Below are 25114 nucleotides of genomic sequence, written 5' to 3' on the forward strand. Positions count from 1 at the left end.
AAGAGTGATTACGGGTGAAGGCGCACATACAAACACAAAGTGTGCGGAAACTGTGAAAGACGTTCAAAAATGGGCGAAAAAAACGCCGCGTAACTTCATTTTCCAGGTTCGGCAGGACGGATATTCTTTTGCTTTGTCGCCAGCAAGAGAACGTACGTGGACCTGTGAGGTGTGTTCCTCTTCACTTCCTTCGACTTCAATTCCTCCGGTGCTCACTTCCAAACATCCTCCGACTTCTCCTGCGGGTGAGGCAAGGAGGGCGAGTCGGCCCACTGCGTTTTCTGCGGTCCAACCGGCCGCGGCTCAAAGTTTTGGTACGTTTCGACCTCCTCGCCCTCGTCGCCGAGCAGCGCCGACGCATCCGCGGCTTCCAGCGAAGGCAGCCGCACTCGGCGAAAAACAAAGTTGTGGATGAGCATCCGCACACTCGTGTGGACCACGTCCGGGCTCAAGGTCACGTAGGAGCTCGTCAGGTGGTAGCCCATCTTCTCCGTGTGCTCGATGACCTGCTGCGTGATGGACGTTGTCAGGATGTCCGCCGCGCCGTTCGCCACCTTTGTTGTGGCGAAGAACGCCGCCCTCTCGTTCGTTTGGTAGCACTGCCAATAGGTGGATGAGAGTTGCTGATTCAAGTCTCGTCGGATCATCTGCGTCAGCCTCCGCAGCTGGAAACCGTCGGAGCCGTAGGTGATGGTCATGGCGTGCCGCTTCACGCCCTGGTCGTGCTGCATGTGATCGCACAGTTGCACCACGCACACATCGGGCAACTCCATCGTCTGCGCGGATCCGCTCGCGTCGACCTGGCTGTCGCCTGCGGAGGCGGAGGAGGGAAAGGCGTATGGCATCAAGTCCCACGCATTTAGGTTGCTCACCAACTCCGCACGCAGGCCTTCGTCGTTAACGGGCAGTTGGATGTGGTTGGTGCGCAGAAAGCTCAGCACCTTCTCGAAAACATTTGGGTTTGCGTCGACGAAGACGTCTTCGCTTTCCTCCGTGGGAGAATCCGTGGCGGCGAGAGAGGAAGACGGTGTTTGCTGCGCAGTTGCTGACGAGGATGAGGTGAGCCCCTTAAACATTTTTGCGAAGCTTGTGTCGGGGTAACGAAGGAGGGTGGAGAGCCGAGTCTGGAAGCGTTTTCCACCCACGTTGACCTTCACAATGCGGTTCATCCTTGTTTCTTTTCTTTTCTTCTCTTTCTGTTGTGTTGCTCTTTGACACGCGCGCACTGCAGTTTTCGTGGTCCGGCAGTAGAGGTTGTATCTGTTGGACAGCACGGGTGGCCAGACGGGCATTTATTTTATTCGGTTGAAGAGGGTCAGGGGAGAAGAATGAACACACAGGAAAGATGAAGGCATGAGCAAGGCTGACTTGGGGAAGCGTTTCGCGATTGAGTACTTCATTACTCGTTCGCCCTTTGCCTCCGGTGGCGCTGAGTTTTGTAAGCGAAAAGGCGCTTGTACTTTTTTTCGAAACAGCTTTTCTAGGGAGCTTTGCTTGCGATGAAGCACACGGCTTCACCGTGGAAGAAACGGCACTTTTCTTCTCCGCCATTATTGTGGACGCACACATGTAGAGCAAGCGTGTGAGGAAACAGTAATCGCTCGGCAATTACACCGAAAGCCAAGGATGCTGCAGCAGCGCAGCAGCACTAGGCCGATCACGCGGCTCCCACGCTAAACACGTCGCCACAACCGGCAGCGCCTCTGGACAGCTCTCCGCCAGAGAAGTTTCTTGCAGATATGCAAGCGAGGCGAGGTCCCGCGCTTGGTGCATCGCATCAAGTAATGTCCAAAAGCTGTCCGGTGAGCTGATCGGTGTGTGGTCGCCGCACCACGGATGGGCCTTGCTGTTGCCTGTCAAGAGCTGATAGGCAACGATTCCAAAAGCCCACACATCGTCCTGAGCGGAGTGGGGAAGCGAATCTCCCTGCAGACGCTCAGGGGATGTGTACAGCAGCGTCCCCGGTGAGCCGTCCGGCTCGGCTCCCAGTGGAGCGAGCACCTCCAAATCTCCCAGCGAAACTGTACTGTCTTCCTGAAAGGAGAGCCGGGTGAAGATGTTGCCGAGGCTCACATCACCGTGGACGAAAGCGCATACGCTGTGGAGGTGGTGTAGCGCCGTCAGCACGCAGCGCAGAATTTGCTTCACGCAGAGCTCGTTGAAGCAAGGCAGTGTGGTGCGTCGGTCAAGCAGCGTCCTGAGCGAGGGACCGCAGCGGCTCAGCAGCCACTGGTAATGATGAGGGGTGTCGACGTGCAAGGCGAGGTACTGTACAAAACACGACGCCGAGGCTGTCCCACGCGTGCTCGATTGCAGTTGATTAATGCGGGCAGCGATGGCGTGCACGTCGGTGGTCACGGTGTCCTCCTCCCAGAGATGTACCTCCTTCATCACGACAATATCGTTGTTTTGTGGAGACCAGCGCACGCAGTGCACGCGGCTTCGTGTCTCGGTTTCGTCTCCTGCCTCTCGTACATCCCTGACGAAGCCCTCCGGGTCCTCGTCTACGTCCGTAACATCGCTCAGCGAGAAGGACCGAAACTCGCTCATGCGCAACGGGCCCTGCCGGCAATATCGTGCTGTTGAGCTTTTCTCTCCACAAGCGCAGTAACAAAATGCAGTGGAAGGAAAACGGGATTTAAAGCGCGCCAAGCATCCGTTGAACGGGTGAAGTAGAGGGAGAGAAAGCGATGTGGTTCCTTGCGGTGGACGCTTCGAGGTGGCAGAAGATACCTTCAGCCGATGTACATCATTAAAGAAAGAGAGGCCAGAAAAACAGCAGAGAAACGTTAAAAGCAAAGGTAGTTCGCAGAAAACAAAAGGCTGCGCGAGAGAGCAGCACACAGCAGGGAACGTACCAGCACTCTTCTTCTTAGGTTGTGCAGCGTGGTTTTTGGAGCACTTGGAGTTGGCTTAACTAGTGCGACCACTAGTAGCAAACGGTTGCATTTCACTGTGCCTTCATACAGCAGAGAAGAGTCACGGCAAAAGGCGTGCGATCCTAAGCAGTCCCCTCCACAGCACGTAGAAGATCAAAATACGTTAGTCACACAGCTGGTCATTTCCTCTCAATAAGCTAAGTTGCTTCATTTCGTCCGGCGACGATGTTAGGTCACTTCGTGGCGTTCATCACAAAAAAAAAGAATGCGTATAACTGAAGGGTTGCTTGGTGAACCGTGTCCACCTGTGGTGGGCCCTTCGCTGCAAGCACCCGCCCCTTTATCCTCAACTCCTTGCCGTCTTCACTTCTTCACCTTCGGCTGCTGCATCGGACTGTACGCGGCGATGATCTCCTCCACCGTGATCATTTTCGGCCTCTCCGGCACCTTCTCCTTAATCAGAGCCGCCATGCGGCGCAGCAACTCCTGTTTGCTTTCAATCCCCGCCACCACCGCGCTGCGCGTCTGTGTGTCGAAATCACTCATTTTGATGTAGTGCTCATCCATCGGGGTTTTAACAGCCACCTTGATGCACCCACGGGGCACCATCGGGAACTTGCTGGTGCTCTGACTGCGTGGATAGGAAGCCTTCGGCTCGACGACAACGTCTTTATAGCCTAAAACACGCAACGCGAGCAGCATCTCGTCCATCGAGGGGTTTTCTACCCCCTGCTCCTTTGTAAGTCGGCGGCCTTCGCTTGGAGTCAAGCTGGAGTCGATGTACTGGGGGTAGAGGGTCTGATAGGCTTTCTTGTTGTAGTTGGCCGGCACAGGACGCATAACGGGTCCGCGCTGCTGCTGCTGCATTGATGCCTGCGCCGCTTTCATTAAGATCACTGAGCTACTGTTCAAGACGCAAAACAAAGATACTTAAATTAATATTCTTTTAGATTGCTCGATGAACTCGAGGGGCCTTCACATTCACTTCGTTTGCTTCCAAGGAGCGGTGCAACCAATCCAGACGGGGAGCGTGAAGAAAGAAAAAAGGGTTACGTCGTAGTTAGAGAACAGAGGCAGCAAAGTGAGGATTGTCATGTTTGTAAAAGGCTCTAACTATCAGTAGCACCAAGTAACTCAGCTAAGTCTGGATGTATAAACAACGCTCGCAAGTCACATAATAAAGGAAAATCGTGGCATTGAAGACGTGGCGCAGTTGTTGGCCCCTCTTCTTCTTCTTGCGAACGCGCTTCTTTCCTCTGTAAACTCTCTCGCTTAGAAGCGCCTGCGCGTCTTCTTCGTCTACTTCCTCTGAACGCCGCTCATCTTTGTTAGCTTTATCGTTTTCTTTTCTTATACTTTGAGTTGTGACAACTAAACGCTTCCGAATTAATTCCTTCCGTTGCGCATGCACGCACACACACACACACACATGCACACCAGCACGCACAGTTCGGTGACTGGATCCGAAGATGGCGAATAAACGCACTCACAGCAGCAGTGGCTGCAGTGGAAAAGAGCCGTAGTATAAGTTTGCTCTTGTTTCTAAGCAAGAAGCAATAAGCCCTTTTAACGGTAGACAAAAGAAAAGCATCGATCATGATCCTTCATTCGACTACTTCGGATATGTTGTTATTTTTTTATGCTGTAGCAGGAGTAAAAAGAGCGTCCCTGCTCGTGCTACGCCGCAATGCCGCCTCCTCGGAAGCGGTCGAAAAGCGTCGAAGCGCAGCACGCGTTTCCGCGGAGATGGTCGAGCTGCTGCCGGGCCTCGGCCCCACAATCGCCTCCACATCCTCACGCAGCAACTCCTTCTTCTCAAAAAGTGCGGCGGCGAGTTTGCGCAGCACAGCATCGTGTGCCTTCAGCAACGACTTCACGTACTCGGTGGCCGCCGACACCAGCAGAGCCGCCTCCTCCTCCGCCAGCTTCTGCGCCTTCTCCGAGTGCTTCTGATACATCCGCCCTTCGCTCAGTCGCTGGGGTTCGTACGACAGCAGGCCAACCTGGCGGGACATGCCGAACGCAAGAAACTCGCGAACCGCCGTCTGCGTCGCACGCTGGTAGTCGTCCTGTGCGCCGGTCGTCAGGGAGCTGTGCTGCGTCATCTCCGCCAGCCGCCCGCCCAGCATCACGCAGATGTCCGTGAACAACGAAAACTCCGTCGGCATGTCCAGCACCTCCCGCCCAACCTGCTGCGTAAAACCGCCGGCCGCGCCACGGGGCACGATGGACACCTTCACCACGTCCGGCTGCTCCGGCAGCAGCCACGCCACAAGCGTGTGCCCGCTCTCGTGCAGCGCCGTACGCTGCGCCGCAGCAGCCTGCATTCGGTTGCGGTGCTTCTTCCCTACGAGAACGTCGTCGATGGCGGGAAGCAAATCAACGGCCGTGACGGTGGGTTTGTCGTGGATGGCCGCGCTCAACGCGCCTTCGTTCACGATAGCGGCGATAGTGGCGGGTGACACGCCAGGCGTCAACTCCGCCAGCCTCCTCGACAGCGCCGGCGCATCGTCGCAGGTGATCCGGCTCAGGTAGTGCTGGAAGAGGTCACAGCGGGCCGCCTTGTCAGGCATGGGAATATCCACCTTACGATCAAAGCGTCCCTCACGCAGCAAGGCCTTGTCCAGACTCTCCATGAAGTTGGTGGCGGCAAAGACGACCACAGCCTCACTCGCCTCCAGCCCATCCAACTCCGCCAGCAGCTGGTTGATGGTGCGGTTCTCCTCGCTGCTGAGGCCCAACGCGCCGTTGCCGCTGCTGCGCGAGCCGACCGCGTCGATCTCATCGATGAAGATGACGGACGGCGCTTCTTTTTTGGCCCCCGCGAAGAGCTCCCGCACCCGCTTCGGGCCGGACCCCGCGTACACCTCGATAAAGTCCGCCCCGCTGCAGCTGAAGAAGGGCACGTCCGCCTCGCCTGCCACCGCCTTGGCCAGCAGCGTCTTGCCGGTGCCCGGTTCTCCGGTCAGGATGCACCCCTTCGGTAGCCGCGCCCCAAGCCGCGTGAAGATCTCCGGTGTCTTGAGGAAGTTCACGTACTGCTGCACCTCAGCGAGGGCCTCGGGGACGCCGATGACGTCCTTGAATTTGGTATCCTTTACCGTCACCTTAAAATCCTTCTGCCCCATCGGGTTCATCGCCTGCTGCATGGCCTTCTGCATCTGACCAAAGAAGCCGCCGTCTTTGGGCCCTTTACCGCTGGCCGCCTCCGTGGCGAGGCGCGTGCGGCGGCGCATCACTAGGTAAACGATGAGTCCGATGGGCACCGCCATCATCATCGCCCCACCGATGGCTTGACCTACGGTGGGATCTTGGTTCACCACCTTGCGCCGCTTCTCCGCGTCAAAGAAGCCGCGGAAGTAGGTGGGCTTGTGCGGCTCCTCCTCGCCCTTTCCACCCTCATCGCGCTGCATCGGGTCCAACATCGTTGTATGCTTTTTTTTTTAAGTACTGTTTTCTTCTTTGGACGCTGTATTTGGACGCCAACGACGCTGCGATCGTTCGGCCTTCCCTCGCGCGGTTACACAAGGGAGTGTAGCAAAGAGCAGGAAGACAAAGCACACTGGCGCTATAGCAGGAGGAGAGAGAAAAGCGAAGATGTAACGACAGTGAATCACAAAATATAGCAAAAAAAAAAACGAAGCGCTGAATCGCCAAAAGAGATGTATACATGCACACGCACACACGCACAGATTTGTTTACTAATACCGGTATTTCTGCTGCTGTGGCTGTTGCTATGCTTGTAGGTTCTTCGCTGGACTGAGTGCGCCAACAAAGCACTTGAGAGAGATGGGAAGCAGTAAAGGTAGTTTACATTGAGCACGAGGCAGAAGAGGGAGAAACGAGAGAAACCGAAAAACATGAAATGGACTAAACCTTGATAGTATTTTTTTTTAATCATTGAAAGCTGGATTTCAGGGGGCTGTTGCGAACGTTTTCGTGCAGGTCCCGGGACGACAGTTGGCAATGGCTGTTGAGGAGGTGAACTCGTTTCTTTCTTCGGCGGATCGCAACAAAGTACCACTTTCTGCGTCTTTGTAGAGGCAACATCATTACTATTATTATTATTATGATCGCTTTTTGCACAGCACCACAACGGTGCTAACAAGAGAGAGGGAGGCGAGGCAGCGGTAATAGCAGTAGACGCTGACGCACTTGGCGAGTGTGAAGACGGAAGCAGGAAGGGACGGAAATGAGACTAAGAGGAAAGGAAAGAAGTCAAGAAAAAAAACATCGTTCTCTCTCTCTGGAAAACAAGCGACTACATCGCTGAGGCCCGCGCAAGCGTCACCGTGCTGCCTTTACCGCCTCTCGGTAAATCAAAGACAACCTTGGCGGTCATCACAGACCCATCACCGTTGCACACCGGAATCGCTTCGATTATTTCACGCAAACGCACCACAGCATCGAGCGCGGCTCCCCTGTCTTGCTGTGCGATTCGCTGCCACCCCGCGCCAATGTGGAAATACTGACACAGAAAGCGAGCTGGTAAGAGAAAAAGCGGTGATGGAGAGACCGTCTCTTCTGCAGCTTCCGTCCCGGGTGGGTGGCAGTCGCTGTATTTTGTAGTCCTCCGTCCCTTGCGCGCAGGAGACCTCTCCGATTGCACATCCCTTGCCCTTTCTGGAATCGGAGGCAGACCATCCGGGTAGGTGACCACCACCCATTCATTTTCCAGATGGGACGCACCGCCGTTCAGCAGGGAGTCCATGACCGTCGACAGCCTTGCCTCTCGGAAAAGCGCGAGCTTCTCCAGGTGGTCCTTCATGAGTGCGATGCGGGTGCTGGACTTCGCGTCTTCCGTGTGCAGGAGCCTCCATCCGGTTGCCTCCGCAGCCTCGATGTCACACGCTGTTTTTGTCGGCGGTAGGGGGTGAAAGAGAGGAAAGAGACCAGACACAGCCTCCACACAGCACCGAGGCAATCCATGCACCAAGGCAACAGCCTCACGGGTGAGGTAGCCCTCTGGTACGGGGCCTACATCCGCAGACCCAAAGCCTCGCCCACCCTCGAGAGAAGCAAGGTGCCCTTGATCGCACACCAGCGTTCGCAGTCGTGGCGGGAGTTGCGGCACCCATGGGGCGACCGTAACGTACACAGGCACCACCTTGAAGGCCACCACCACCTGCTCTCCGTCCTGCTGTGTTTGATCTCTGCTAGAAAGGAAGGAATCAATGACGCCCAGACCTCGCAGGATCGTGCGCTGATGCACGCGGTCGGGTGCTGCTGATGGGAGATGGCTGTCGACCATCAAAACGACCAACGACAGAAATCGGACAGCGTCACGTTGCGGACTATCCGCTGTTGAGTTTCGCGGGACGCACATTTCGGGATCGAGCACGAGGAGGTCGCAGTTGCGTCGTAGCGCCTTCGTTAGTTGAGGGAGGTAGTCATTATGAGAGGGAAGAGGGAGGTGTGAACCATCGCCGCAGGGCATCTGTCGCGGCTGCTTCATGAGAAGACAGAAAGCTGGAAGTCTAAAAAAAAATGATTACAATTGGGAGAACTCTTTTGTTGTTGTTGAACAGAGAATGAGTCGGACCGGGCATCTGTTGTTTCTGTTGCTTTCTCCTTCTGTTGTGGGTGTGTCTTTCGAACTGTCAAGGACAGTTGGGCGATGGAGAGCAGAAAGGAAAGGTGTCAGAAAAGTGAGAGAGTAGAGAAGAACTTCAGAAAGCGGAGGAGGCAATTCTGCATCAGAACGAAAAAGGCGCTCTGCAACGTCCCCAGACGTACTTGAATTTATGCGAGCGTTTACGTAACTGCATTTCATAAGGAGAGGCGCTGACACACACTGAGGAAGGCATAGAAAAGCAGAGGGGGGAAAACTGGCTCATTCCTGTAAAGATCCGCTGTACTCGTCTTTTTTCCTTATTATTGTTGCAACGTGGTGTAGTGGATAAAAACGGATTAATGAAAGCTACGCTGCGAGAGATTTATGATGTTCCGCGATCAGTGAAAAGCCCACGTGGAACGACGGCAACGAAGCAGTCAAGCAAACGAACGACGCTTCCAAAAAAAAAGGAGAAAAAAACTCCTGTCAAAGGCGATTGATATAGAAAAAAGGCGTCTTTTAGAGCGAAAAGGGGGACACAAACGAGGAAGAGGCACTCGCTACAGAGAACGTAGAGGAACCGCGTAGCACCGCCGACGACATCGCGTAAACACCTCTGCTGACACCGCGCGGCACCGTACAAGGAAAAAAACCTAACAGAGAAAAGGGGCGGTGACACGTGTACTGCAAATGGCAAACACGAGGGTCCCCGATAACAGCAAGAAGTCCTTCAGAATGTCTTGTTAGGCACAACAGCCTTTTCCGGGGTGTAGCTGCCGTCATTCGTGTTAGACAGCTGCAGTGCTCCACATTCCCTTCTCTCTTCTATGCGCAGCAGGAAAAACTCCGCGTTAGAACCCGCAAGACAGCAACCATCCCTTTCCCTCTGCTTCGAAACCTACAAAATGGAGCAAAGATCTTCTAGGCTTTTGCTGACGTACAACAGCTTCTCCAACTCCGCGTACACGGCGCTCAGCAGCTGATTGAACTCCATAAGATTTCGCGAGGAGCGCACCCAGCGGAAGTGCAGCAGCCGCATCGCAAAGCAGTATACCTCGTGCAGGCGCTTCACCCCTACCTCGATATTTTGATCAAAGATGAAACGGCACAGCTGCAACCGTCCTTCACAGGCAGAGTAGGTGGTGTGCATCGTGGGGCTAAACTGATTCACAGTGGTGTTGATATCGATCAGCGTCATGAGGCGCAGCGAGACGTTGAGACCCGCCGCGGCAGTCATAAAGTCAGGGCTCAGCATCGCATTCCATTGCTCGGGGTGCTTCTCTACGAGGTACACCAGCTGTGTCAGACCAAACACGCCGGCCCCGCGGAAATCTGTCGACGGGTCGGTGCCCTGAAAGCCCAACTCTTTCCACCGTGCATTCGTGCAATGCACCTCGGGGGAGAATTTCAGTTCGTCAGGGGCCATGACGATTCGATTGTGGCCGTTCCACAAGCGGCCCAGCAGCGCCACATCGTCCGCCACTGCAGGCCGGTACGAACGCACGTACTCGTCGCGAATACGCGTCAGCATAAACTCGTGATGTGGAGGGAGGGATGGAACAAAAAAGTTGTTGATGAAGTACGGCGCGCGGTCCATCGTCTGCAACCACAAGAATTGAGGGATGTAGTAGAAGGAGCTGTTCATCTCGTCCAATCGAGGGGCGCGAATCTGCAGTGAGGTGGAAGGAACCGACGAGGTGACCGCAGGCATGTTGTGCGAGAAGAGGGGATCGCGGTGCTGCGGCAGCTGCGGTAGAGGCGGTGCTTGACTGTCCTCCTGGGAGTCCGTCTTATCGGCAGGCGGAACGAAGGTTGCACCCGCGCTGCCTTGATGCGGTGCATGTCGCTGACGCATCCTTCGTGCTGTGGATGTTGAGCGTGCTCTTGCACTGGACGCTAAGTACGCTAAAGCAGAAGAAGAGCGGAGAGAGAAGAAAACAAAAGCTCTTTCGGTGGCAGAGATCGGTGCTCGATAAAGGCAATATGATTGTTTGCACTGACGGATAGAGGCAAGCTATCGTTTAGCTCTTCGAGGTTTTTTTTGGCAATGACATGTGAAGTGGTGTTAGAAAAACGCGCGTGACTTACGCGGCAGGGTGGAAAAGCTGCAGAGGCGGCTGCTAGCAGGGAAAGAGGCGCAAGCGATTTTTCTGCAGTTTCGGAAGCTGAGAGAGAGAGGGGGGAGAGAAAAGCAGAGGAAGAGAGCGAAAGAGATGGTGCAGCGCATCATGCGCATCAACCCAGTTCAGAGAACGAAACACTTCTGACCGTGAAAAGTGGGAATAAGGCGGAACAGGGGAAAGAGGGTAAAATGTTTCGCTGAGCGTGAGGCAATAACAGTTTTCGAGAAACACAAATAGCTCCCCCTTTCCGTTCGTTATTCGTCATCACGAAAGAAGTCAAGGTGCGACATGTATAAAACCACAAGTGCAAAGGCGCCTTATATTCGCCTCTGCACATCGCCGCCTTCTTTCTTCATGTGTGTGTGTGTGTGTGTTGCCTTTACTTGACAAGCACATAAAAAGGAATTAGTAAAGGGAAAATGAAAATAGATAGGACGCCTCTGAAATTGAGTTAAATATAAATAAATACAGACATAACATGTCTTCTCATTGTTTAAGTACTTTTCACTTTTTACCCCATTAAAAAGTCGTCTACGTTATGTCGTTTAGCATTACTTAGATTCTACGTTCGCCTTGCTCTCTCGAGAGTTGCGCGCAACAACACACCCCGATTTTCTTCAGCCAGACAAAAAAAAAAGACCTTCAACTGTATCGCATTCTTAACAACACTTTCCCCCCTCTGTCGACGTTGTTTTATTTCATTGGTTCTCTTTTCGAATAATAAAAAAACATGACAAACTGTGTGATCTCTTTTCTTCTTTTAGAGGCCAACCGCCGCACCAACGCAGGAAGCATTTGCTCACTCGTGGCAACATCGCTAAATAAATAATAGTACGGGCGAAAAAGGGTCACAACGGAAAGCATTTTAAAGCCGCGGCTTCTGCTCTTGCTGGAAGCTTCTTCTTGAACGTGCAGCGCAGATGCATACATGTATGCATCGCTCCGTCTACGGTGCGCGGCAGCAAACCGGAAAGCTCGACGGCGAAGCTTTTGCGCTTCAGACATCTGGTCTCCCGCTTTAAATAAATATATATGAAACATGTTTTGGTGTCTTTATTTTTGTTGTGTTTTTCTGCGGTTTCTTCTATGTGGCGCTTCACAGGAGCATGAAGGTAAGGATCCCCCCCCCCCGCGTGACGAAAGACGACGCGGAGAAACAAGAACGGAAAGGGAGAAGGAAGCGAGCAAGTTCGGCCCCGCCACGGTGCATGCGCCCCACGCTCGTTGCGAGCCTACATCTTGGAGGCAAAGAGCTTCTTCTCGTAGCTGTGAAGGGAGTGCACACCACCCTCGCCCTGTGCCGTGGCGGAGCGGCGGTTGAAGAGCACCTGACCGGCGTACATCTTCTCACGAATGGCATCGAAGCTGATCTCGCCGATATCCTGCGCGGACTGTTGGAGGCCCTTCGCGATGTAGGCGAGCAGCTTTGTGGCGGAGCCTTTGTCCACGACATTGCCCGACACGCCCTGCGCCACCTGCACCGCCTCATTCTCGGAGAGGTAGCGCTTGCCGGACTCCTTGCCCTGCGACATCGCCTCCAGGCTGCCCATGCCACGATACACCTTTAAGCGCACGCCGCCCTTGAAGAAGTACTCGCCGGGGGTCTCCGTCGTGCCGCTCAGCATACCGCCCAGCATCACGCAGTTCGCGCCAATGGCGAGCGCCTTGCAGATGTCACCGACGGTGCGCAGACCGCCGTCCGCGGCGCACGGCACACCGCGCGAGGCGCAGTACTGTGCCACCTTGTACACCGCCGTCCCCTGCGGGCGGCCACACGCGAGCACCTCCTGCGTAATGCAGATGCTGCCGCTGCCCATGCCAATGCGGAGCCCGTCCGCACCCGCGTCGATCAGGTTCTTCGCCTGGTCCTGCGTCACGATGTTGCCGGCGACCACCTCAATGTGAGGGTAGGTGGACTTGACCCACTTGATGAAGGCGACTTGGTAGATGGTGTTGCCCTGCGAGCTGTCCAGCACCAAAACGTCCACGCCGACCGCGGCCAGCGCTGCCACTCGCTTGCGGTCCTCCGGGCGGGTCGAGGTAGCGGCGGCACAGATCAGGCGACCTTGCTTGTCCAGCGTGCTGTGCGGGAACTCGCGCGCACGCACGGCATCGCGGCGGGAGCACAGGTAGACGACGTTGTCGGCGGCGTCCAGAATGGGAAGGTAGCCGTGGCGGCTGCGGTTCAGCACGTCCATCGCCTCCTCCAGACGGATCGGGGCTCGCTCTATCGTCATCGTCTCCCGGCGCGTCATCACCGCCGAGGCGGGGGTCTGCTTATTCTTCACGTAGTCCACATCCTTCGTGCACACGATGCCGAGGAGCTTGCCGTGCGGATCGGCGTTCTCCGTGACAAGGATGCCGCTGATGCCCTTTTCCTCCTTAATGCGCAGAATCTCGCTGATCGGGGTAGTCGGCGAGACCGTCTTGGGCCGCGAGATAAAGCCGTTGCGGTAGGCCTTGACCGACTTCACCATTTCCACCTGGCGCTCCACAGTGCAGTTGTTGTGCAACACACCGACGCCGCCCATGAGCGCCATGGCCTTGGCCATTTCGTTCTCCGTGATGGTGTCCATCGGCGAGGACACCACCGGAACGTGGAGGCGGACGCGCCTCGTGAACTGACCCGAAACGTTCACATCGCCGGAGCCGAAGTCGATGAAGCCCGGCAGGATGATGAAGTCGTTGTAGGTCAGTCCGTCACCGGAGAAGAGCTCCTCGGCGGTGCAGCCATCCTTGATGGTTTTGACGCGATAGTTCGAGTTGGTAGAGCTCATCGTGCGTATGTAAATACGCGAGTGTGTGTTTGTAGACTACTCAGACTGTTCTCTGCAGAACAAAAAAAAACGGAACAGCTGTGTGCTTCCCGTACGCTTCGCAGCTGCAGCCTTTTTACTTTTAATTTAGCAAGGCACTGTGCGGCGTCAACTTTTGCCGTTGCGTAGAACACACTGCAAGCGAGAGAGAGAAAAGGATAGAAAAGACGTAGGTTCAACTAGCCGGGTTGTTTTCTTTTTTTTTGGAGGGGTGACTTTGCCAAAAAAGAAGACAGTTTGTCTGCGAAACAAAGGAGAGGAAAGAAGAGAGGCAAAAGGCGGCAGTTCGAAAGCGGTGCTCACAAATGTCCAGAGATCCACGCGAGTGGAAGCAACCAAAAAAAAAAAGCACGATCTTTAAATTGAAATGAATCGGTTCACTGAGGTAGCGCAGTCAGGTGCAGATGCGTCCTCAAAGGATTGAATGCGCACGCACACAGCTGCAGCCTACGAAAATTCCGATTTCTTGTAGCGTTGCAAATACGTGTTCACGGACATGTTGGAAGGGATGCGAGCCTCACGTGCTGAGTCTGAATGATCAGAAGAGCAAGCACTTTGGTTCGAGTCAGCAATTCGGAGAATTTTGTTACGCTTGCTGTGATTAATGCGAACTCTCACGCACAGAAGCGCGAGCGACACACACATGGCAATAACTGTAACTACATCGAGAAAGGCACAGAAAAAAAAGCACTCGCCGTTAGTTAAAAAGCACAATGGAATAGAATAGTGTTAGAGACGAGGTGATTGCTTCACCCTCTCCTCCAAAAGATCGAAAAGAAGAAAGAACGCAGTCTCTCCTTACGTAGCTTATTGAGGTCCGATCCTGTGAAGCATTCGTCTTTGAGCAGCGCAGATCATATTCTATTTCCGGGCCTAACACGGTGTCCACTGCAGCGAGCTCACAGGAGCAGTTAAGCAGTTCGAAAACGAAAAGAAGAAACGGTGTGTCTTGGTCCGCTAGCATGCCACCTCAAAAGAGGGAAAGCTGCGAGAAGAAACCCGATAGAACGCTGCTCGTGCCTCCGACAACCGCAACGGGTGAAAAGAAGAAGGTTTGCTGTCTGGTCAACTGCCTCACGTTGAAGACTGTCTCACGACAGCAGTCCCAACTTCGTCACGAGCATGACACGAATGCTCTGATCAAACGACGAGCACACGGCAAGACCCTCCTTCGATCGGTTCCAGTCCAACGCATTAATCGGCTGATCCCCTACCTTTGCCTTGTTCAGCTCCTGCACCGCGCCTGCTACACCACGCTCTTGCCCATCGCCATCCTTCAAGGTACGCTCGGGGGGGTACTTGTACAGGCACAGCGTCAACTCGCCGCCGCCGCCGCTCATGAAGATTTCGCGGTTTTGCGGAAGCGCCCGCGAGCACCACACCGTGCCGTCCGACACGCGCTCCTCCACGTAGGCGTAGCCGAGCTTAGGGTTCAGCGTCCGCAGGTCGTAGCACCGCACACGTCCCTCCAGCGACGACACAATCAGTTTGTTCATGGCAATGTCCGGCCGGTCAAACTCTAGGTCGCAGACGCCGTTGCTCACCTGCATCTCGTGCAGCATCTTTTGGGTGCGCAGGTCAAAAATTTTGACGTCGCCGTTGTCGTAGCCGGCGGCGACGACGCGCTCGTCTGGGTCGAAGCTGTTGCCGAAGCGCACCGTCCAGCAATCGCGCGCGCGGGCTGGGTCGGCCGGGTTCAGCGCTACGACCGGCTTGGTCGATTGGCGGGTATCCCACACCTTGACGGCGCCGTCGCGGCTGCCCGTCACCAACTCCGGAGGCCCTGCGTAGTGTGCGCCGTCGATGGCGTTGATGATGCTCTCGTGCGCGTGTGGAATGTGGAACAGCGAGGCCGCTTCCACATCACTCAGCGCGTGCTTCACGGGCGTATCGACGGCCGCGAGGCGGGTGACATCGAAGACACGCAGGCTGCCAGCGAAGTCGCCAGTCGCCACCTGAGGAGCGCTGCCGGCGGCGGCCGTGTTTGTGCTACTGCTGCCAAGACCTGCGTTTTGCCCAAAGGTGCAGCACTTCAGCGGGTGCGGCAGTCGCAGCTCCGCCGTCGTCTGCAGCTCGCCGTGGTCGAGGCGATAGATGGAGAGGGCGCCGTGGTTGTTGGGGTACTGCCCGACCACCGTGAAGGACGCGCTTTGTGGAACCCACTTGACGTCGAAGGCGGTGTACAGAAGGCTTTTCTTTACGTGTTGGATGATCTGTTGGCGGCTGAAGCGCTTCGCCCCACCTTCAGCGCCAGAATTAGTTGAAGACGTGGACATCGTAATGTGTTGAGGATTTCTTCTGTTGATGGAGAACAGAAAAACAGAGCATATCAAATAAGAATGTCCGCGACGTTTGCAGAGAGCAGAAAAAGGAAAGGAGTGAAGAGAAGCGTGAAAATGCATGATTGACAGATTACAAAAGAAGACACCTTCAAAGAAGAAAAGAAAATGCGGTACGACGACTCCTGCACCGTGAACATTTTGCTGTGTTAAACCCCAGCGAACGCAACCGCCAAAGGACGTACTTGCTCCCTGGGACGCAAAAAAACAGCAGTGAAAAGTCAGGTTTGACGTCTAATGCTGACAACAACCTCTTTATTCCCCTAAACCTCTTTTAATGTAACTCGGAATTCCACACGTCACAGTGGCGTTTCGCAGCGAAGAGAAATGGGGGACAGCCGAAGCTGCTCGTAATTTGGACAGCTGCAGTTTGTGACGGAAAGGAAAACGGAAAGAAAAACGGTGCCAACGACAAAGTGAAAATGGAGGCAACTCTAAGCGTAAAAGGAAAAAAAAAGTCCGCAGAACGGCGAACGGGAAACGAATTCGCTACGATAAAAAAGGGCAAAAACAAAGCTGTGAGAGAGAGAGCGGCATCCACAACAAAACTACAGTACCGGAGAAGAAGAACTGCATCACCTGTGCGGCGAAGCGCCTTTTTAGGAGGGGCGAACGAGCTCGCCGAGCGCGTCCAACGCGGTGACAATCTGATTGCCGAGTGTCCGCGCGGAAGTGGTGTCGCAGTTCTTGCACGATGTGATGGTGAGGTACAAGACCTCATTTGCGCAGTAGCAGTAGGAGATGCCGTAGCCATCCGGCGCGACCGGCCCAAACCCAAACCCGGGTGTCTCATGGTTCACGCATCCCTCACCGGCAGGGTGGAGGTGATCCATCAAGTACCGCTGACGCGCCTGCGACGTGCTCACCTTCCACTGCGTCTTGCGCAGCACTGCTGTCAAGAAATCTGACGGCGTGGCGTTGTTCACACTTGCCATGAAGAGGGCAAACAAATGCCGATCAAAGCCCCGACCCGACACGGCCGCCTGAACAGCATGCTGGTGGTGCGAGCAGGCCTCCATGAGAAGCTCGCGCTTCCGCTCTAGCGACGGCGCGTCCTCCTCGTCGTCCGCAGTGGTGGCGACCATGGCCTTCACAAACGCACTGCTTGCCTCGCTCACGCTGCGCACCGCCTCTGTTCGTCCCTTCGCAAACATATGCTGCGCCACTGATTCGTAAATTTGACTAAACTGCGCGTCCTGGTTGGTGTAGTAGGCGAGCTGGATGGCCAGCTGCACCCACGCATCTGGACTGCAGCCCATCGTCTTCGGGAGCTCGCATCCGTAGCCGTCGTAGCGCACCACGTGCAGGTCGACCTGCGACCCGGTTTCCAGCATGAACTCCGTGTGCGCCTCACGAATCGCGTCGGCGAGCTTTTTGTAAATGGTGAAGCGCAGCCGCTTTGGGCAGAGAGGACTGTCCAGCTGCGGGGCATGGAACGCCTTCTTGCGCTTCTGGTCTTCTGGCAGCTTCCTTGCGCTTCCCGTCTCGGAGTCGTACCACAAAGCGGCCGCCTCCTCCTGGGCTGACACGTGCTCCATGAGCCCCAAGAATGTCGACATGTCACACCACGAGTGCTCCACGTGCAGCCCAACGTGGGCGTCGGCGCGGATCACCAGATTGAAGCTCTTGTCGCACCATAGGTTCGACCCGTTCCCGCAGAGGTAGTGGGTGCAGTCTGCAGACAGACGCTTTTCCTCGACAGAGGCAGAGGTAGTGGAGGGGGTCGTCGGCGACCCGCAGCGCTCGTCAAAGCTCACGACAAACATCGCCTTCTCAATCACACGCAGCGGGGCGCTGTTGTTGGAGTCGTGGAGGAAGAAGGCGGTGCGCACGTCGGCCCACTGCGCGCGTGAGGCGGTGGTCAGGGCCGGCACGAGCGACTCCACGACGCGGTAGGATCGCTTCTTGCCGAGGGTCTCGAGCGTGTCCTCGGCGTCGTCTTCCTCGGACTCGTCGCGGCCGGTGCTCACCTCCTCCTCCACCTCCTGCAGCAGCTGGTGAAAAATGATCTCCAGCTGGTGCGGTGTGAGCTGCCGCTTCGCCTGCGGGTCCACGACGGGCACTTGGTAGACGCGGCCGCGGTGCAGAATGACGATGTACTGATTCTCCCGCTCCTCGTGGTGCTCGAGGAAGTCGACCTCGCGACCAGGGATGCGTGTGGTGTTGAAGGCCATCGCGTATTGATCCATCGATAGAGGGACGCAGTGTCGAGGCCCGACGAAGTTCGGACACAGAGTGCGCCGCTCAATACGACTCTTGAGCTGCGTCAGCAGGTAAATTATGACGGCGGCGCGAGCCTCTGGCAGGTGCGTCGGCACATGGTTCGCGAAGGGGACCACGTAGAAGTTGGAGTGCAGGCACAAGGACGTACGAGCCGAGAGGAACACGTTGCGCTTCCACGACTCAGCAATGTAGTTGTCGGTCATCACATGCTGCAGCCGCAGGTGCTTCTGCAAGGCAGGGCCCTCGTTCAGGAGAAACGACTCCGCCGAGCGGCGCAGCTCGAGCCAATCATTTGTGTCACTGTCCTTCTGGTGGTAGATGGCACGCATGCTGGACAGGTAGTGGTTCACCGTGTGCTGCAAGGAGGGAAGGGGCAGGCTGGGGAGGCAGCTCTCGTACACCCCGGTCTTTGGAATGGTGGGTCGAGTAAAAAACGTGCGCACCACCAGGGACCACAGCCGTGTTTTCCACGAAGGTTTCTGCGGGTCCTTCTCCAGCATCCAACCTTTGTACTGCAGCAAACGGCGCAGGGCAAAACGATGGAGCACCGCGGCACCACCGAGAGCCACTACCCACACCTTCGCGCACAACACAGGTGCCTGCGCCGCCAGTGGAATATAGCGGGAGAAGGGTGTCAAAATAGAGTCGAAGTAGCGCAGCCACGTGCTCACGGGGTTCGTGTGCACCCATGACGTCGCAGGGACCCGCCACACATACACGCACGACCCCGCAATGCAGAAGACCACACACGAAAAGGGAAGGGGGTAGAACATGGCGGAGACCTTGTCGAGGTTGTCTACCAACGTGCGGTTTACGCCGCGCCACAGGTAGCGCATGGGAGGCACGTGAACGTCTACGCCGTTGTTGGTCCACGAAACGCGCATCTTCGACATGGACGCGCCCGCCTCTGCCGTTTGGTTCGACGGGTGCGGCTGCTGACTCAGAAAAGCTTCCGCCATGACGGGCGTCTGCGAGCACCGTGAGTGCTTTTCCTTTATAAATATATGTAAAACAAAGCCGACAAATGCTGTTGGCAGCTTCTTTGCTTTTTTGACGAAGAAGTACTGAGCGTGAACAGAATCGAATGTTGCAGCGGGACTATGGTCGTATCTGCTGTGAGCACTTGTGCATGTAGATCCGACGCAATCGAGGATGAGAAACGAAGAGAAAAAGGAGGTTCACAAGAAAAAGTCTGTTGAAGCAGCCAAGCCAGAACTCCCAGTGCAGCCACCGCAGCTGTCGACGACCATCTTCCAGAACCTCTTTGCGGCGTGCTGCAAGAAAAAAGAAAGAGAAAATGGTGTATAACAACAGTTCTCCTTTTTATTTTTACTCGCTTAGAAAGAAAGTAAAAACTAATCTTGTGGTACAGAGAACAACATCGGGTGCTGCTCAACACGTTCCTAGTACATACAGAGAAGAAACGAAACCTATTCCTTTTAGGCGAGCGGATAATGCAAATACTTGTTGTGTTTTTGTTTTCATTACTTCTCAGATATTTCTCTTTTAACTGCCCGTTTCAAGACGAACGCTTTCTTCGTGTTCCTTTTATATCTTTCATGCGGTGAAAACGTGGAAAATAACAAAGATAAATAGGTTCATCAGGAGATGGGACGCTTCCGCGCACGCGGATGCAGACGCACTCACACACACTCTCCCTTTGATAGTGAAATAGGGAAAAAGAAAAAACCCGTATTTTTAAGGCGTAACGTGTCGCTGCACCTTTGTGAAACGATTGCACACAGTACTTGCGACGCGCCTTGAAACCGTCACGATCACAAGTGGCAAACGCCTACGAGAACAACTTCTTGAACATGGACTTCTGCTTCTGATCATACGCTTTCTGTGACTGCTGGATCTTCGACTTCAAGGCCGCAGCGTCAGTGTTGCTGGGATCGGCCGCGAGGATCTTGCTCACATTCTTCATGGCAGCATCCCAGTCCTGCATCCCGTCCTGCGCCTTGGCAAGGCGGAACAGGGCTTTGGTGTTTTCAGCGTCAAGGCCAAGCACCTTCCGCGAGAAATCTGCGGAGTCGGCGTACTTCTCGCGCATCAGAAGCACCTGGGCGAGGTTGCCCATGACGCTGATGCGAACCCGGTGGCACGCCGGCTTGTCGGCGTCGTCGTAGCCGTAGTCCTCACCGACAAACTCGAGGGCGCGGCGGTAGTACTTCTCCGCAAGGACAAGATCGCCCGCCTTGAAGGCGTCGTTGCCGGCATCCTTTCGCTTCTCGCCCTCCGCGATCTTCGGCAGACCGTCGAAGTCGTACGTCTTCGATCGGCTCATCGCGCTCACCTCCACCACGTACGTTACGTCCAGATGGTTGCGGTCCGCGCTCGACGGGATGCCGAACTCTGGCACGGCGTCTTGGATGAGGTCGCTGCGCACGCGGCACGCCGCCGCCTCCTGCTTGCGCATCTTGTGAAGGAAGTCCTCCAAGTACGGCGGCAACGGTGTGACGCCGACCACGACCTCCCAGTTCGGCAGCGCCTTCACCGGAACGTGCTCCTCCTCCTCGCCCTCTGGGTCAAACTTCCCCACATAAATTCGAACATCCATCGTGACGGACGACTCAAAGGCTGGGTTCTCGTACTCGACACCGTCCTTCAGCACGTCCATCATTAGAGACTTGTCCTTTGCGGCGGAGATGTCCACCTCGCGACTCCACGCGAAGAGTTCCACCTCGAAGAGCAACGTGGCGTTCGCAGGGATCTTCGGCGGGCTGCCGCTGGCACCGTAGCCGTACTCGGGTGAGCACTTCAGAATTGCTTTCTCACCAATGTGCATGGTGGCCACACCTTTATCCCAGCCTTTGATGACCTGGCCACGGCCGAGGGTGAAGTCGAAGTACTCGCCACGGTCGCGGCTGCTATCAAACTTCGTCCCGTCCTCGAGCGTGCCGACGTAGTGCACCGACACCTTTGCACCCTTCACCGGCCGTGCACCGGTGCCCTCCACCAGGACCGTCTTGTGTAGACCGCCGTTCGTGTCCGGCACCTCGACCTCCTCGTTGAGAGGGTAGTTCACCTCCATCGGCGGCTGGCTGTCGTCGCTTACGGAACTGGCATTGCTGCTGACGGCTTGGTCCTCCATGATGCGCGTCGTAAGCACAGCGTTACGTTTTTTTTTGTGTGTTTTTGAGGGGGGGTCAGGTGTGTGCGTTTGTTTACGGAAATGTGAATAATCTGAGTTAAGAGTGTGTTTAGGAGAAAATGGAGAGAAGAGAGCAACCGCAATGGTATCTTTGAAAAGATAGAACACGAAATGCATCGCGCCACCAACGCAGCAGATGATCAGTCCAATATAAATTGAAGCAGAAAAAGAAAGAAGGGAGAGCAGCAAAAGAAGAAGTTTGACCAGGAAAGCAGTTATCAGAGCAGGTTTTTTGGGGGAGAGTGGTGCTAGAAAGCACCGCAAATACGTTCATGCACGTCTGGCTAAATAAATGCACAAAGAAGGAGGTGTCGCTGAGGAAAGCAACGAGCGCAGAAAAGAAGCATTTCATTCGCTGCCTTCAGCTCTCATTGAAAAGTTAGAGTGTGGTCCATGCGTTGTACTTCTGGCAACTATTAACCTTCTTCTTTAAAGGCTTGTCGAGAAGAAACGAGAAGATGAACGACTCTTGTCAAGTATTGACCATTTTAAAAAAACACTCGTCATCAGTGCAGACTATCTTAAAGATGCCTCGGCAATTATGAAATGTGAACATGAGCAAAACGCGATCAGAAGGTGTGGAAAAGAGAAACAGGTTTCTTTTTTCCTCTTTAACTTATCACACTGTCCAGGAGAGAAAGCCCTGTTGCCGTCGGAGACACGACGGCGATTTGAAATTCAATTTCAGAGGATGAAAGTTTACGTTACGCAATATTGCCACGTGCAACGAAACCAGTGAATATAAGTGGGGGAAAAACACTGCTCTGAAGATGAGCACTGAATTCTACTTTGTCGCAAAGCCGCGGCCAGACGCTCCGCTATCTGTCGCCTTCGTCCCCAACGTTGCAAAGCCAGGACCGACTGGTGGTTGCTTCGTGCGGTTGTTCTTGAGGCCGAGGGCCTCCTTGAATTCGCCCATCTCCAACGCAGGACCCTGCGCTGTGTAATAGAAGCGATCGAGCTGCGTCGGGTTCTCTGCCGTCTCGCCTTGGTCGTGCATTTCGCTGATCGGCATGCCAGCGCGTTTGCCGAGGGCGGCAGCACCGCGACTTGCCTGCTCCAGGTTCGACTCGGACGGGTACGACCACCGCTCGACCGACGTCGCGTGACTCGCGCGGAACGGCGCCGTTATGTTCACGTCACCGCGAGCGGCGTAAATGTCCTTGTTGCCCTTCGGGAGATAACCCAACATCACCTTCAGCGCACGCTGCCGTTGCAAGGACATGCCCTCGTCCTTGTCAGCCCACGCAGTGCCCTTCTCCAGTTTCAGCATATATTGCAGCCGCTGCTTCTGCGTAACCTTCTCGTGAAGGTCATCAAAGTACACCTCCTTCTCATTCTCTAGCACGCTATCATCCCGCGCCTCCAGCACCTCCTGCGGGGAGGGGTGCGTGACGGTCGTCTTGGGGGACCGTCCAGTAGACGGGTACAGGTAGCAGTAAATCTCGTCGTAGTTCCAGCGGATCTGTCCCGCGGTGTGGTACGCCTTGAGCTGCAGACACTGGCGCTTGAGCTCGTCGAAGATGCTCTGCAGAACTGGAAAGCCTTCCCGTGGAGTGCCAAACTTTGTCAGGTTAATGCGCACCGCGTGGCGGTGAAGGAGGTGCTTCGCAACGCCTACGCATTTGAAGCGAATGGCGTGTGGGTGTGTACCGCCTTTGAAAGGCACCTCAATGCACTCCTTTGTCGGCGGAGGCTGCACGCCGAGCTTTTGAATCTTGAACTTGATCATGTCCCGCATGTGTTCGCGGTGGTCACCGATGAGGCACAGCGCCACAATGCGGCGGTCCGTTTTTTGAGAGTAGATGGCCCCGATGCGTATCAAGTCAAGACCCAACTCTTGCGCCATCCGCCGTGCCTCTTGCACGGGGATATCAACATCCATGTTCACACTCTCAACGATGCTCTTTACCCCCTCCCCCGCTTCCATCTCGACAGACAACGGCTCATACGGGTTGAAAGAGATGCGGCCGCCCCCACCAGGTGGCGCGAACTGCCGAATACGGACAAAAGGCTCCTGTATCATTTCGTTGATCGGATGCGCTTGGAAGTACAACAGCGTCTCCTTTCGCACCCTGTTGACGCTATACTCCACCTCGCTCGTGTCCACCGCACCTTCTTGAAGAATCTCGCGGGCAAACGCCTCTGCGCGATATGCGCTGCGCTCCTCCACGCGACGCCGGTTCTCGTGGCTGCTCCAGTAATCCGCACCGCGCACCTCTGGGAGTCGGTGATCTGCGGGGCGCTGATGATATGCGTCGTAGACCATCCGATTTGCATCCTCGTCCTCCGGCGAACACGAAACGGTGGTGAGCCTGGACTTGTAGTCCGTACGTGCGTTGATGACAATCTCGTTGAGCGACTTCGGCGCGGAGAGATCCCGCACCGCTTCTCCGTCCTTGCGGCTCTGCGCCTGCCCTGGTTCATGTGAAGTCTCCTCTGAGGTCCTGGTGCCCTCTGCGGCCTCCGTGGGGAAATGCGGATTCTCCGACGCCGGAAGATCCGCCGCGTCGCCACCGGTGACGGCGTCCTCACCGCCTCGGCAGAGGTTATGCCCTTTGCCGCCGCCACCTCCCCCGAGCGCGCGACGGCGCTCCTCTTGTTGGGTTTGGTAGGCTTCCGCGAAGAGGTGGTACGCCGCGAGGTTGCGGTTTGCGTTGTCGCCCACTCCGCCCTCGCTCTTCCGGTTGACGCGGAAATCGGACGAGCGCAGGTGAGCAAAGGAGGAGGAGGGCGTCCACTCATGGCGCTTCCCGCGTCGCCCAGCGCCGAACTCGGCGAAGACGCGATCCGGCGGTGGCAACTGCGTCCCTCTTTGGTGGTACTCCCGTAGCATGTCTCTTTCCAGTCGGTCCAGATCGCTGCCGAAGACGGTGCTTGTCGGCGTCACCGCGTACCGGTGCTCCACTGCGTCCTCGTGCGACGTCCAAGCCTCTTCCGCCTGCGGCGTGACAGTCAAAAATGATGCGGGCGAAGCAGCTGTGGCTGCTCCGTGCGCAGCTGAAAAGTCGCTTAAAGGTGCGGTGTCCTCGTCTTCGTAAGTGCGAGTTGGTGTGATCGACGGCGCCTGGATCCTCTCGTCCTCGTCTCGGTGATCATCGTTCGCGATACCACCCGGCAAACTTCGGCTATCCATGGGAGAGGTCATTTCCATGTCAGAGATGTGAATACCAATGGACGCGTTTTGTTTCGACGGCGACTCACCTCTCGCCACTCGCGTCTGCTTGATAAGCTCAAAGAGCTCTTTCTTCACCTGTCCAAGTGTCGGCGTCGAACTACTCGTTTGCGGAACTCGCAGCTTTCGGCGACGCTTCCTGATCTGACTGGCTTTCATCTGCTTTGCACGCAAGTTCACGTTGCTCATCTCGCCTTTCCCACTGTGCCTTCCAAAGGACGGCGGCAGCACATCCTCAAACCCGCCAGGAGGCATATGAAGGAAGCGATATTGCTGATTAAGCAGAGTGGCGGCAATTTGACGAGATTCGAAGCTCGTGCCGTACAGCGGTGCTACACATCTCGCCGCTCCTCGCGATGAAGCAGAAGCAACACGATGCATTACAAGATGCGGCCCATGTACGTGTATACACCTGTGTAAAAGGTGAGGAGAGAACAGATCCTGTTCAGCGCAATAGAAGCAAAGCGACAAAAATTTGAGAAAGTGTTGCTTTCGGCAACGACCCCCTGCCAATAGCAAGAATAAAAGTGACAAGCCCTGTTTCACTGAAACTGTCAGCTTTCGCTGATGTTGCTGCTGTTGTGAAGATCTTGTACTTTACGCAGAAAGGGCACAATTTGTTTTGGGGCAGTGAGCCAGGATGCCCTTCTTGTGAAACTGCGAAAGAAAGAGAAAAGAGTGAATGAAAGTGAATAAAAGGGAATAAAAGGGAGAAAATGCTTACACAAAAGCGACCAATGGCAAGCACAACTTTGCAGTGACTGCGAACGGAAGGAAATGAACACTATATGACTCACCGACCTTAAAGCCAGAATACAAAAAACGCAAGGGATCAGCGATCTTTCTTTCCC

At 55.3% G+C, this 25114-nt stretch overlaps 11 protein-coding genes across 13 annotated transcripts; all 11 read right to left on the reverse strand.

Moving 5' to 3' along the window:
* Positions 1-212: 212 nt before the first annotated feature.
* Positions 213-1261, reverse strand: ABB37_02678 (putative mitochondrial potassium voltage-gated channel; the record flags this gene model as incomplete). The annotated part of the gene is made up of 1 exon (XM_015799765.1): positions 213-1261. The coding sequence occupies exon 1, from the start codon at positions 1167-1169 to the stop codon at positions 213-215; it is 957 nt and encodes a 318-aa protein (XP_015661367.1). The 5' UTR covers positions 1170-1261.
* A 347-nt stretch (positions 1262-1608) lies between these two features.
* On the reverse strand, positions 1609-2734 carry ABB37_02679 (putative protein kinase; the record flags this gene model as incomplete). Its single annotated transcript, XM_015799766.1, has 1 exon — positions 1609-2734. Exon 1 carries the CDS (start codon positions 2548-2550, stop codon positions 1609-1611), a length of 942 nt encoding a protein of 313 aa, XP_015661368.1. The 5' UTR covers positions 2551-2734.
* Positions 2735-3242: 508 nt separating this feature from the next.
* Positions 3243-3873, reverse strand: ABB37_02680 (hypothetical protein; the record flags this gene model as incomplete). Of its 2 annotated transcripts, none has more annotated exons than XM_015799768.1 (1): positions 3243-3873. In XM_015799768.1, exon 1 carries the CDS (start codon positions 3765-3767, stop codon positions 3243-3245), a length of 525 nt encoding a protein of 174 aa, XP_015661370.1. In that variant the 5' UTR covers positions 3768-3873. The 2 variants fall into 2 exon arrangements, with proteins under 2 accessions (XP_015661370.1, XP_015661369.1); XM_015799767.1 differs by having other exon boundaries at positions 3243-3864.
* A 643-nt stretch (positions 3874-4516) lies between these two features.
* Positions 4517-6659, reverse strand: ABB37_02681 (ATP-dependent zinc metallopeptidase putativemetallo-peptidase Clan MA(E) Family M41; the record flags this gene model as incomplete). Its single annotated transcript, XM_015799769.1, has 1 exon — positions 4517-6659. The coding sequence occupies exon 1, from the start codon at positions 6302-6304 to the stop codon at positions 4517-4519; it is 1788 nt and encodes a 595-aa protein (XP_015661371.1). The 5' UTR covers positions 6305-6659.
* Positions 6660-7140: 481 nt separating this feature from the next.
* On the reverse strand, positions 7141-8205 carry ABB37_02682 (hypothetical protein; the record flags this gene model as incomplete). Its single annotated transcript, XM_015799770.1, has 1 exon — positions 7141-8205. One exon carries the CDS (start codon positions 8203-8205, stop codon positions 7141-7143), a length of 1065 nt encoding a protein of 354 aa, XP_015661372.1.
* Positions 8206-9331: 1126 nt separating this feature from the next.
* On the reverse strand, positions 9332-10599 carry ABB37_02683 (hypothetical protein; the record flags this gene model as incomplete). Its single annotated transcript, XM_015799771.1, has 1 exon — positions 9332-10599. Exon 1 carries the CDS (start codon positions 10286-10288, stop codon positions 9332-9334), a length of 957 nt encoding a protein of 318 aa, XP_015661373.1. The 5' UTR covers positions 10289-10599.
* Positions 10600-11788: 1189 nt separating this feature from the next.
* On the reverse strand, positions 11789-13333 carry ABB37_02684 (putative mitochondrial inosine-5'-monophosphate dehydrogenase; the record flags this gene model as incomplete). Its single annotated transcript, XM_015799772.1, has 1 exon — positions 11789-13333. The coding sequence occupies one exon, from the start codon at positions 13331-13333 to the stop codon at positions 11789-11791; it is 1545 nt and encodes a 514-aa protein (XP_015661374.1).
* A 1130-nt stretch (positions 13334-14463) lies between these two features.
* Positions 14464-15671, reverse strand: ABB37_02685 (hypothetical protein; the record flags this gene model as incomplete). Of its 2 annotated transcripts, none has more annotated exons than XM_015799774.1 (1): positions 14464-15671. In XM_015799774.1, the coding sequence occupies exon 1, from the start codon at positions 15646-15648 to the stop codon at positions 14464-14466; it is 1185 nt and encodes a 394-aa protein (XP_015661376.1). In that variant the 5' UTR covers positions 15649-15671. The 2 variants fall into 2 exon arrangements, with proteins under 2 accessions (XP_015661376.1, XP_015661375.1); XM_015799773.1 differs by having other exon boundaries at positions 14464-15668.
* Positions 15672-16310: 639 nt separating this feature from the next.
* Positions 16311-19057, reverse strand: ABB37_02686 (choline/Carnitine o-acyltransferase-like protein; the record flags this gene model as incomplete). Its single annotated transcript, XM_015799775.1, has 1 exon — positions 16311-19057. Exon 1 carries the CDS (start codon positions 18891-18893, stop codon positions 16311-16313), a length of 2583 nt encoding a protein of 860 aa, XP_015661377.1. The 5' UTR covers positions 18894-19057.
* Positions 19058-19726: 669 nt separating this feature from the next.
* On the reverse strand, positions 19727-21178 carry ABB37_02687 (putative FK506-binding protein (FKBP)-type peptidyl-prolyl isomerase; the record flags this gene model as incomplete). The annotated part of the gene is made up of 1 exon (XM_015799776.1): positions 19727-21178. The coding sequence occupies exon 1, from the start codon at positions 21026-21028 to the stop codon at positions 19727-19729; it is 1302 nt and encodes a 433-aa protein (XP_015661378.1). The 5' UTR covers positions 21029-21178.
* Positions 21179-21872: 694 nt separating this feature from the next.
* ABB37_02688 (hypothetical protein) lies at positions 21873-24921 on the reverse strand (the record flags this gene model as incomplete). Its single annotated transcript, XM_015799777.1, has 1 exon — positions 21873-24921. The coding sequence occupies exon 1, from the start codon at positions 24516-24518 to the stop codon at positions 21873-21875; it is 2646 nt and encodes an 881-aa protein (XP_015661379.1). The 5' UTR covers positions 24519-24921.
* Positions 24922-25114: the final 193 nt, after the last annotated feature.

The sequence above is a fragment of the Leptomonas pyrrhocoris genome, assembly GCF_001293395.1.
Source record: "Leptomonas pyrrhocoris isolate H10 chromosome Unknown, whole genome shotgun sequence".
NCBI classification, from domain to species: domain Eukaryota; phylum Euglenozoa; class Kinetoplastea; order Trypanosomatida; family Trypanosomatidae; genus Leptomonas; species Leptomonas pyrrhocoris.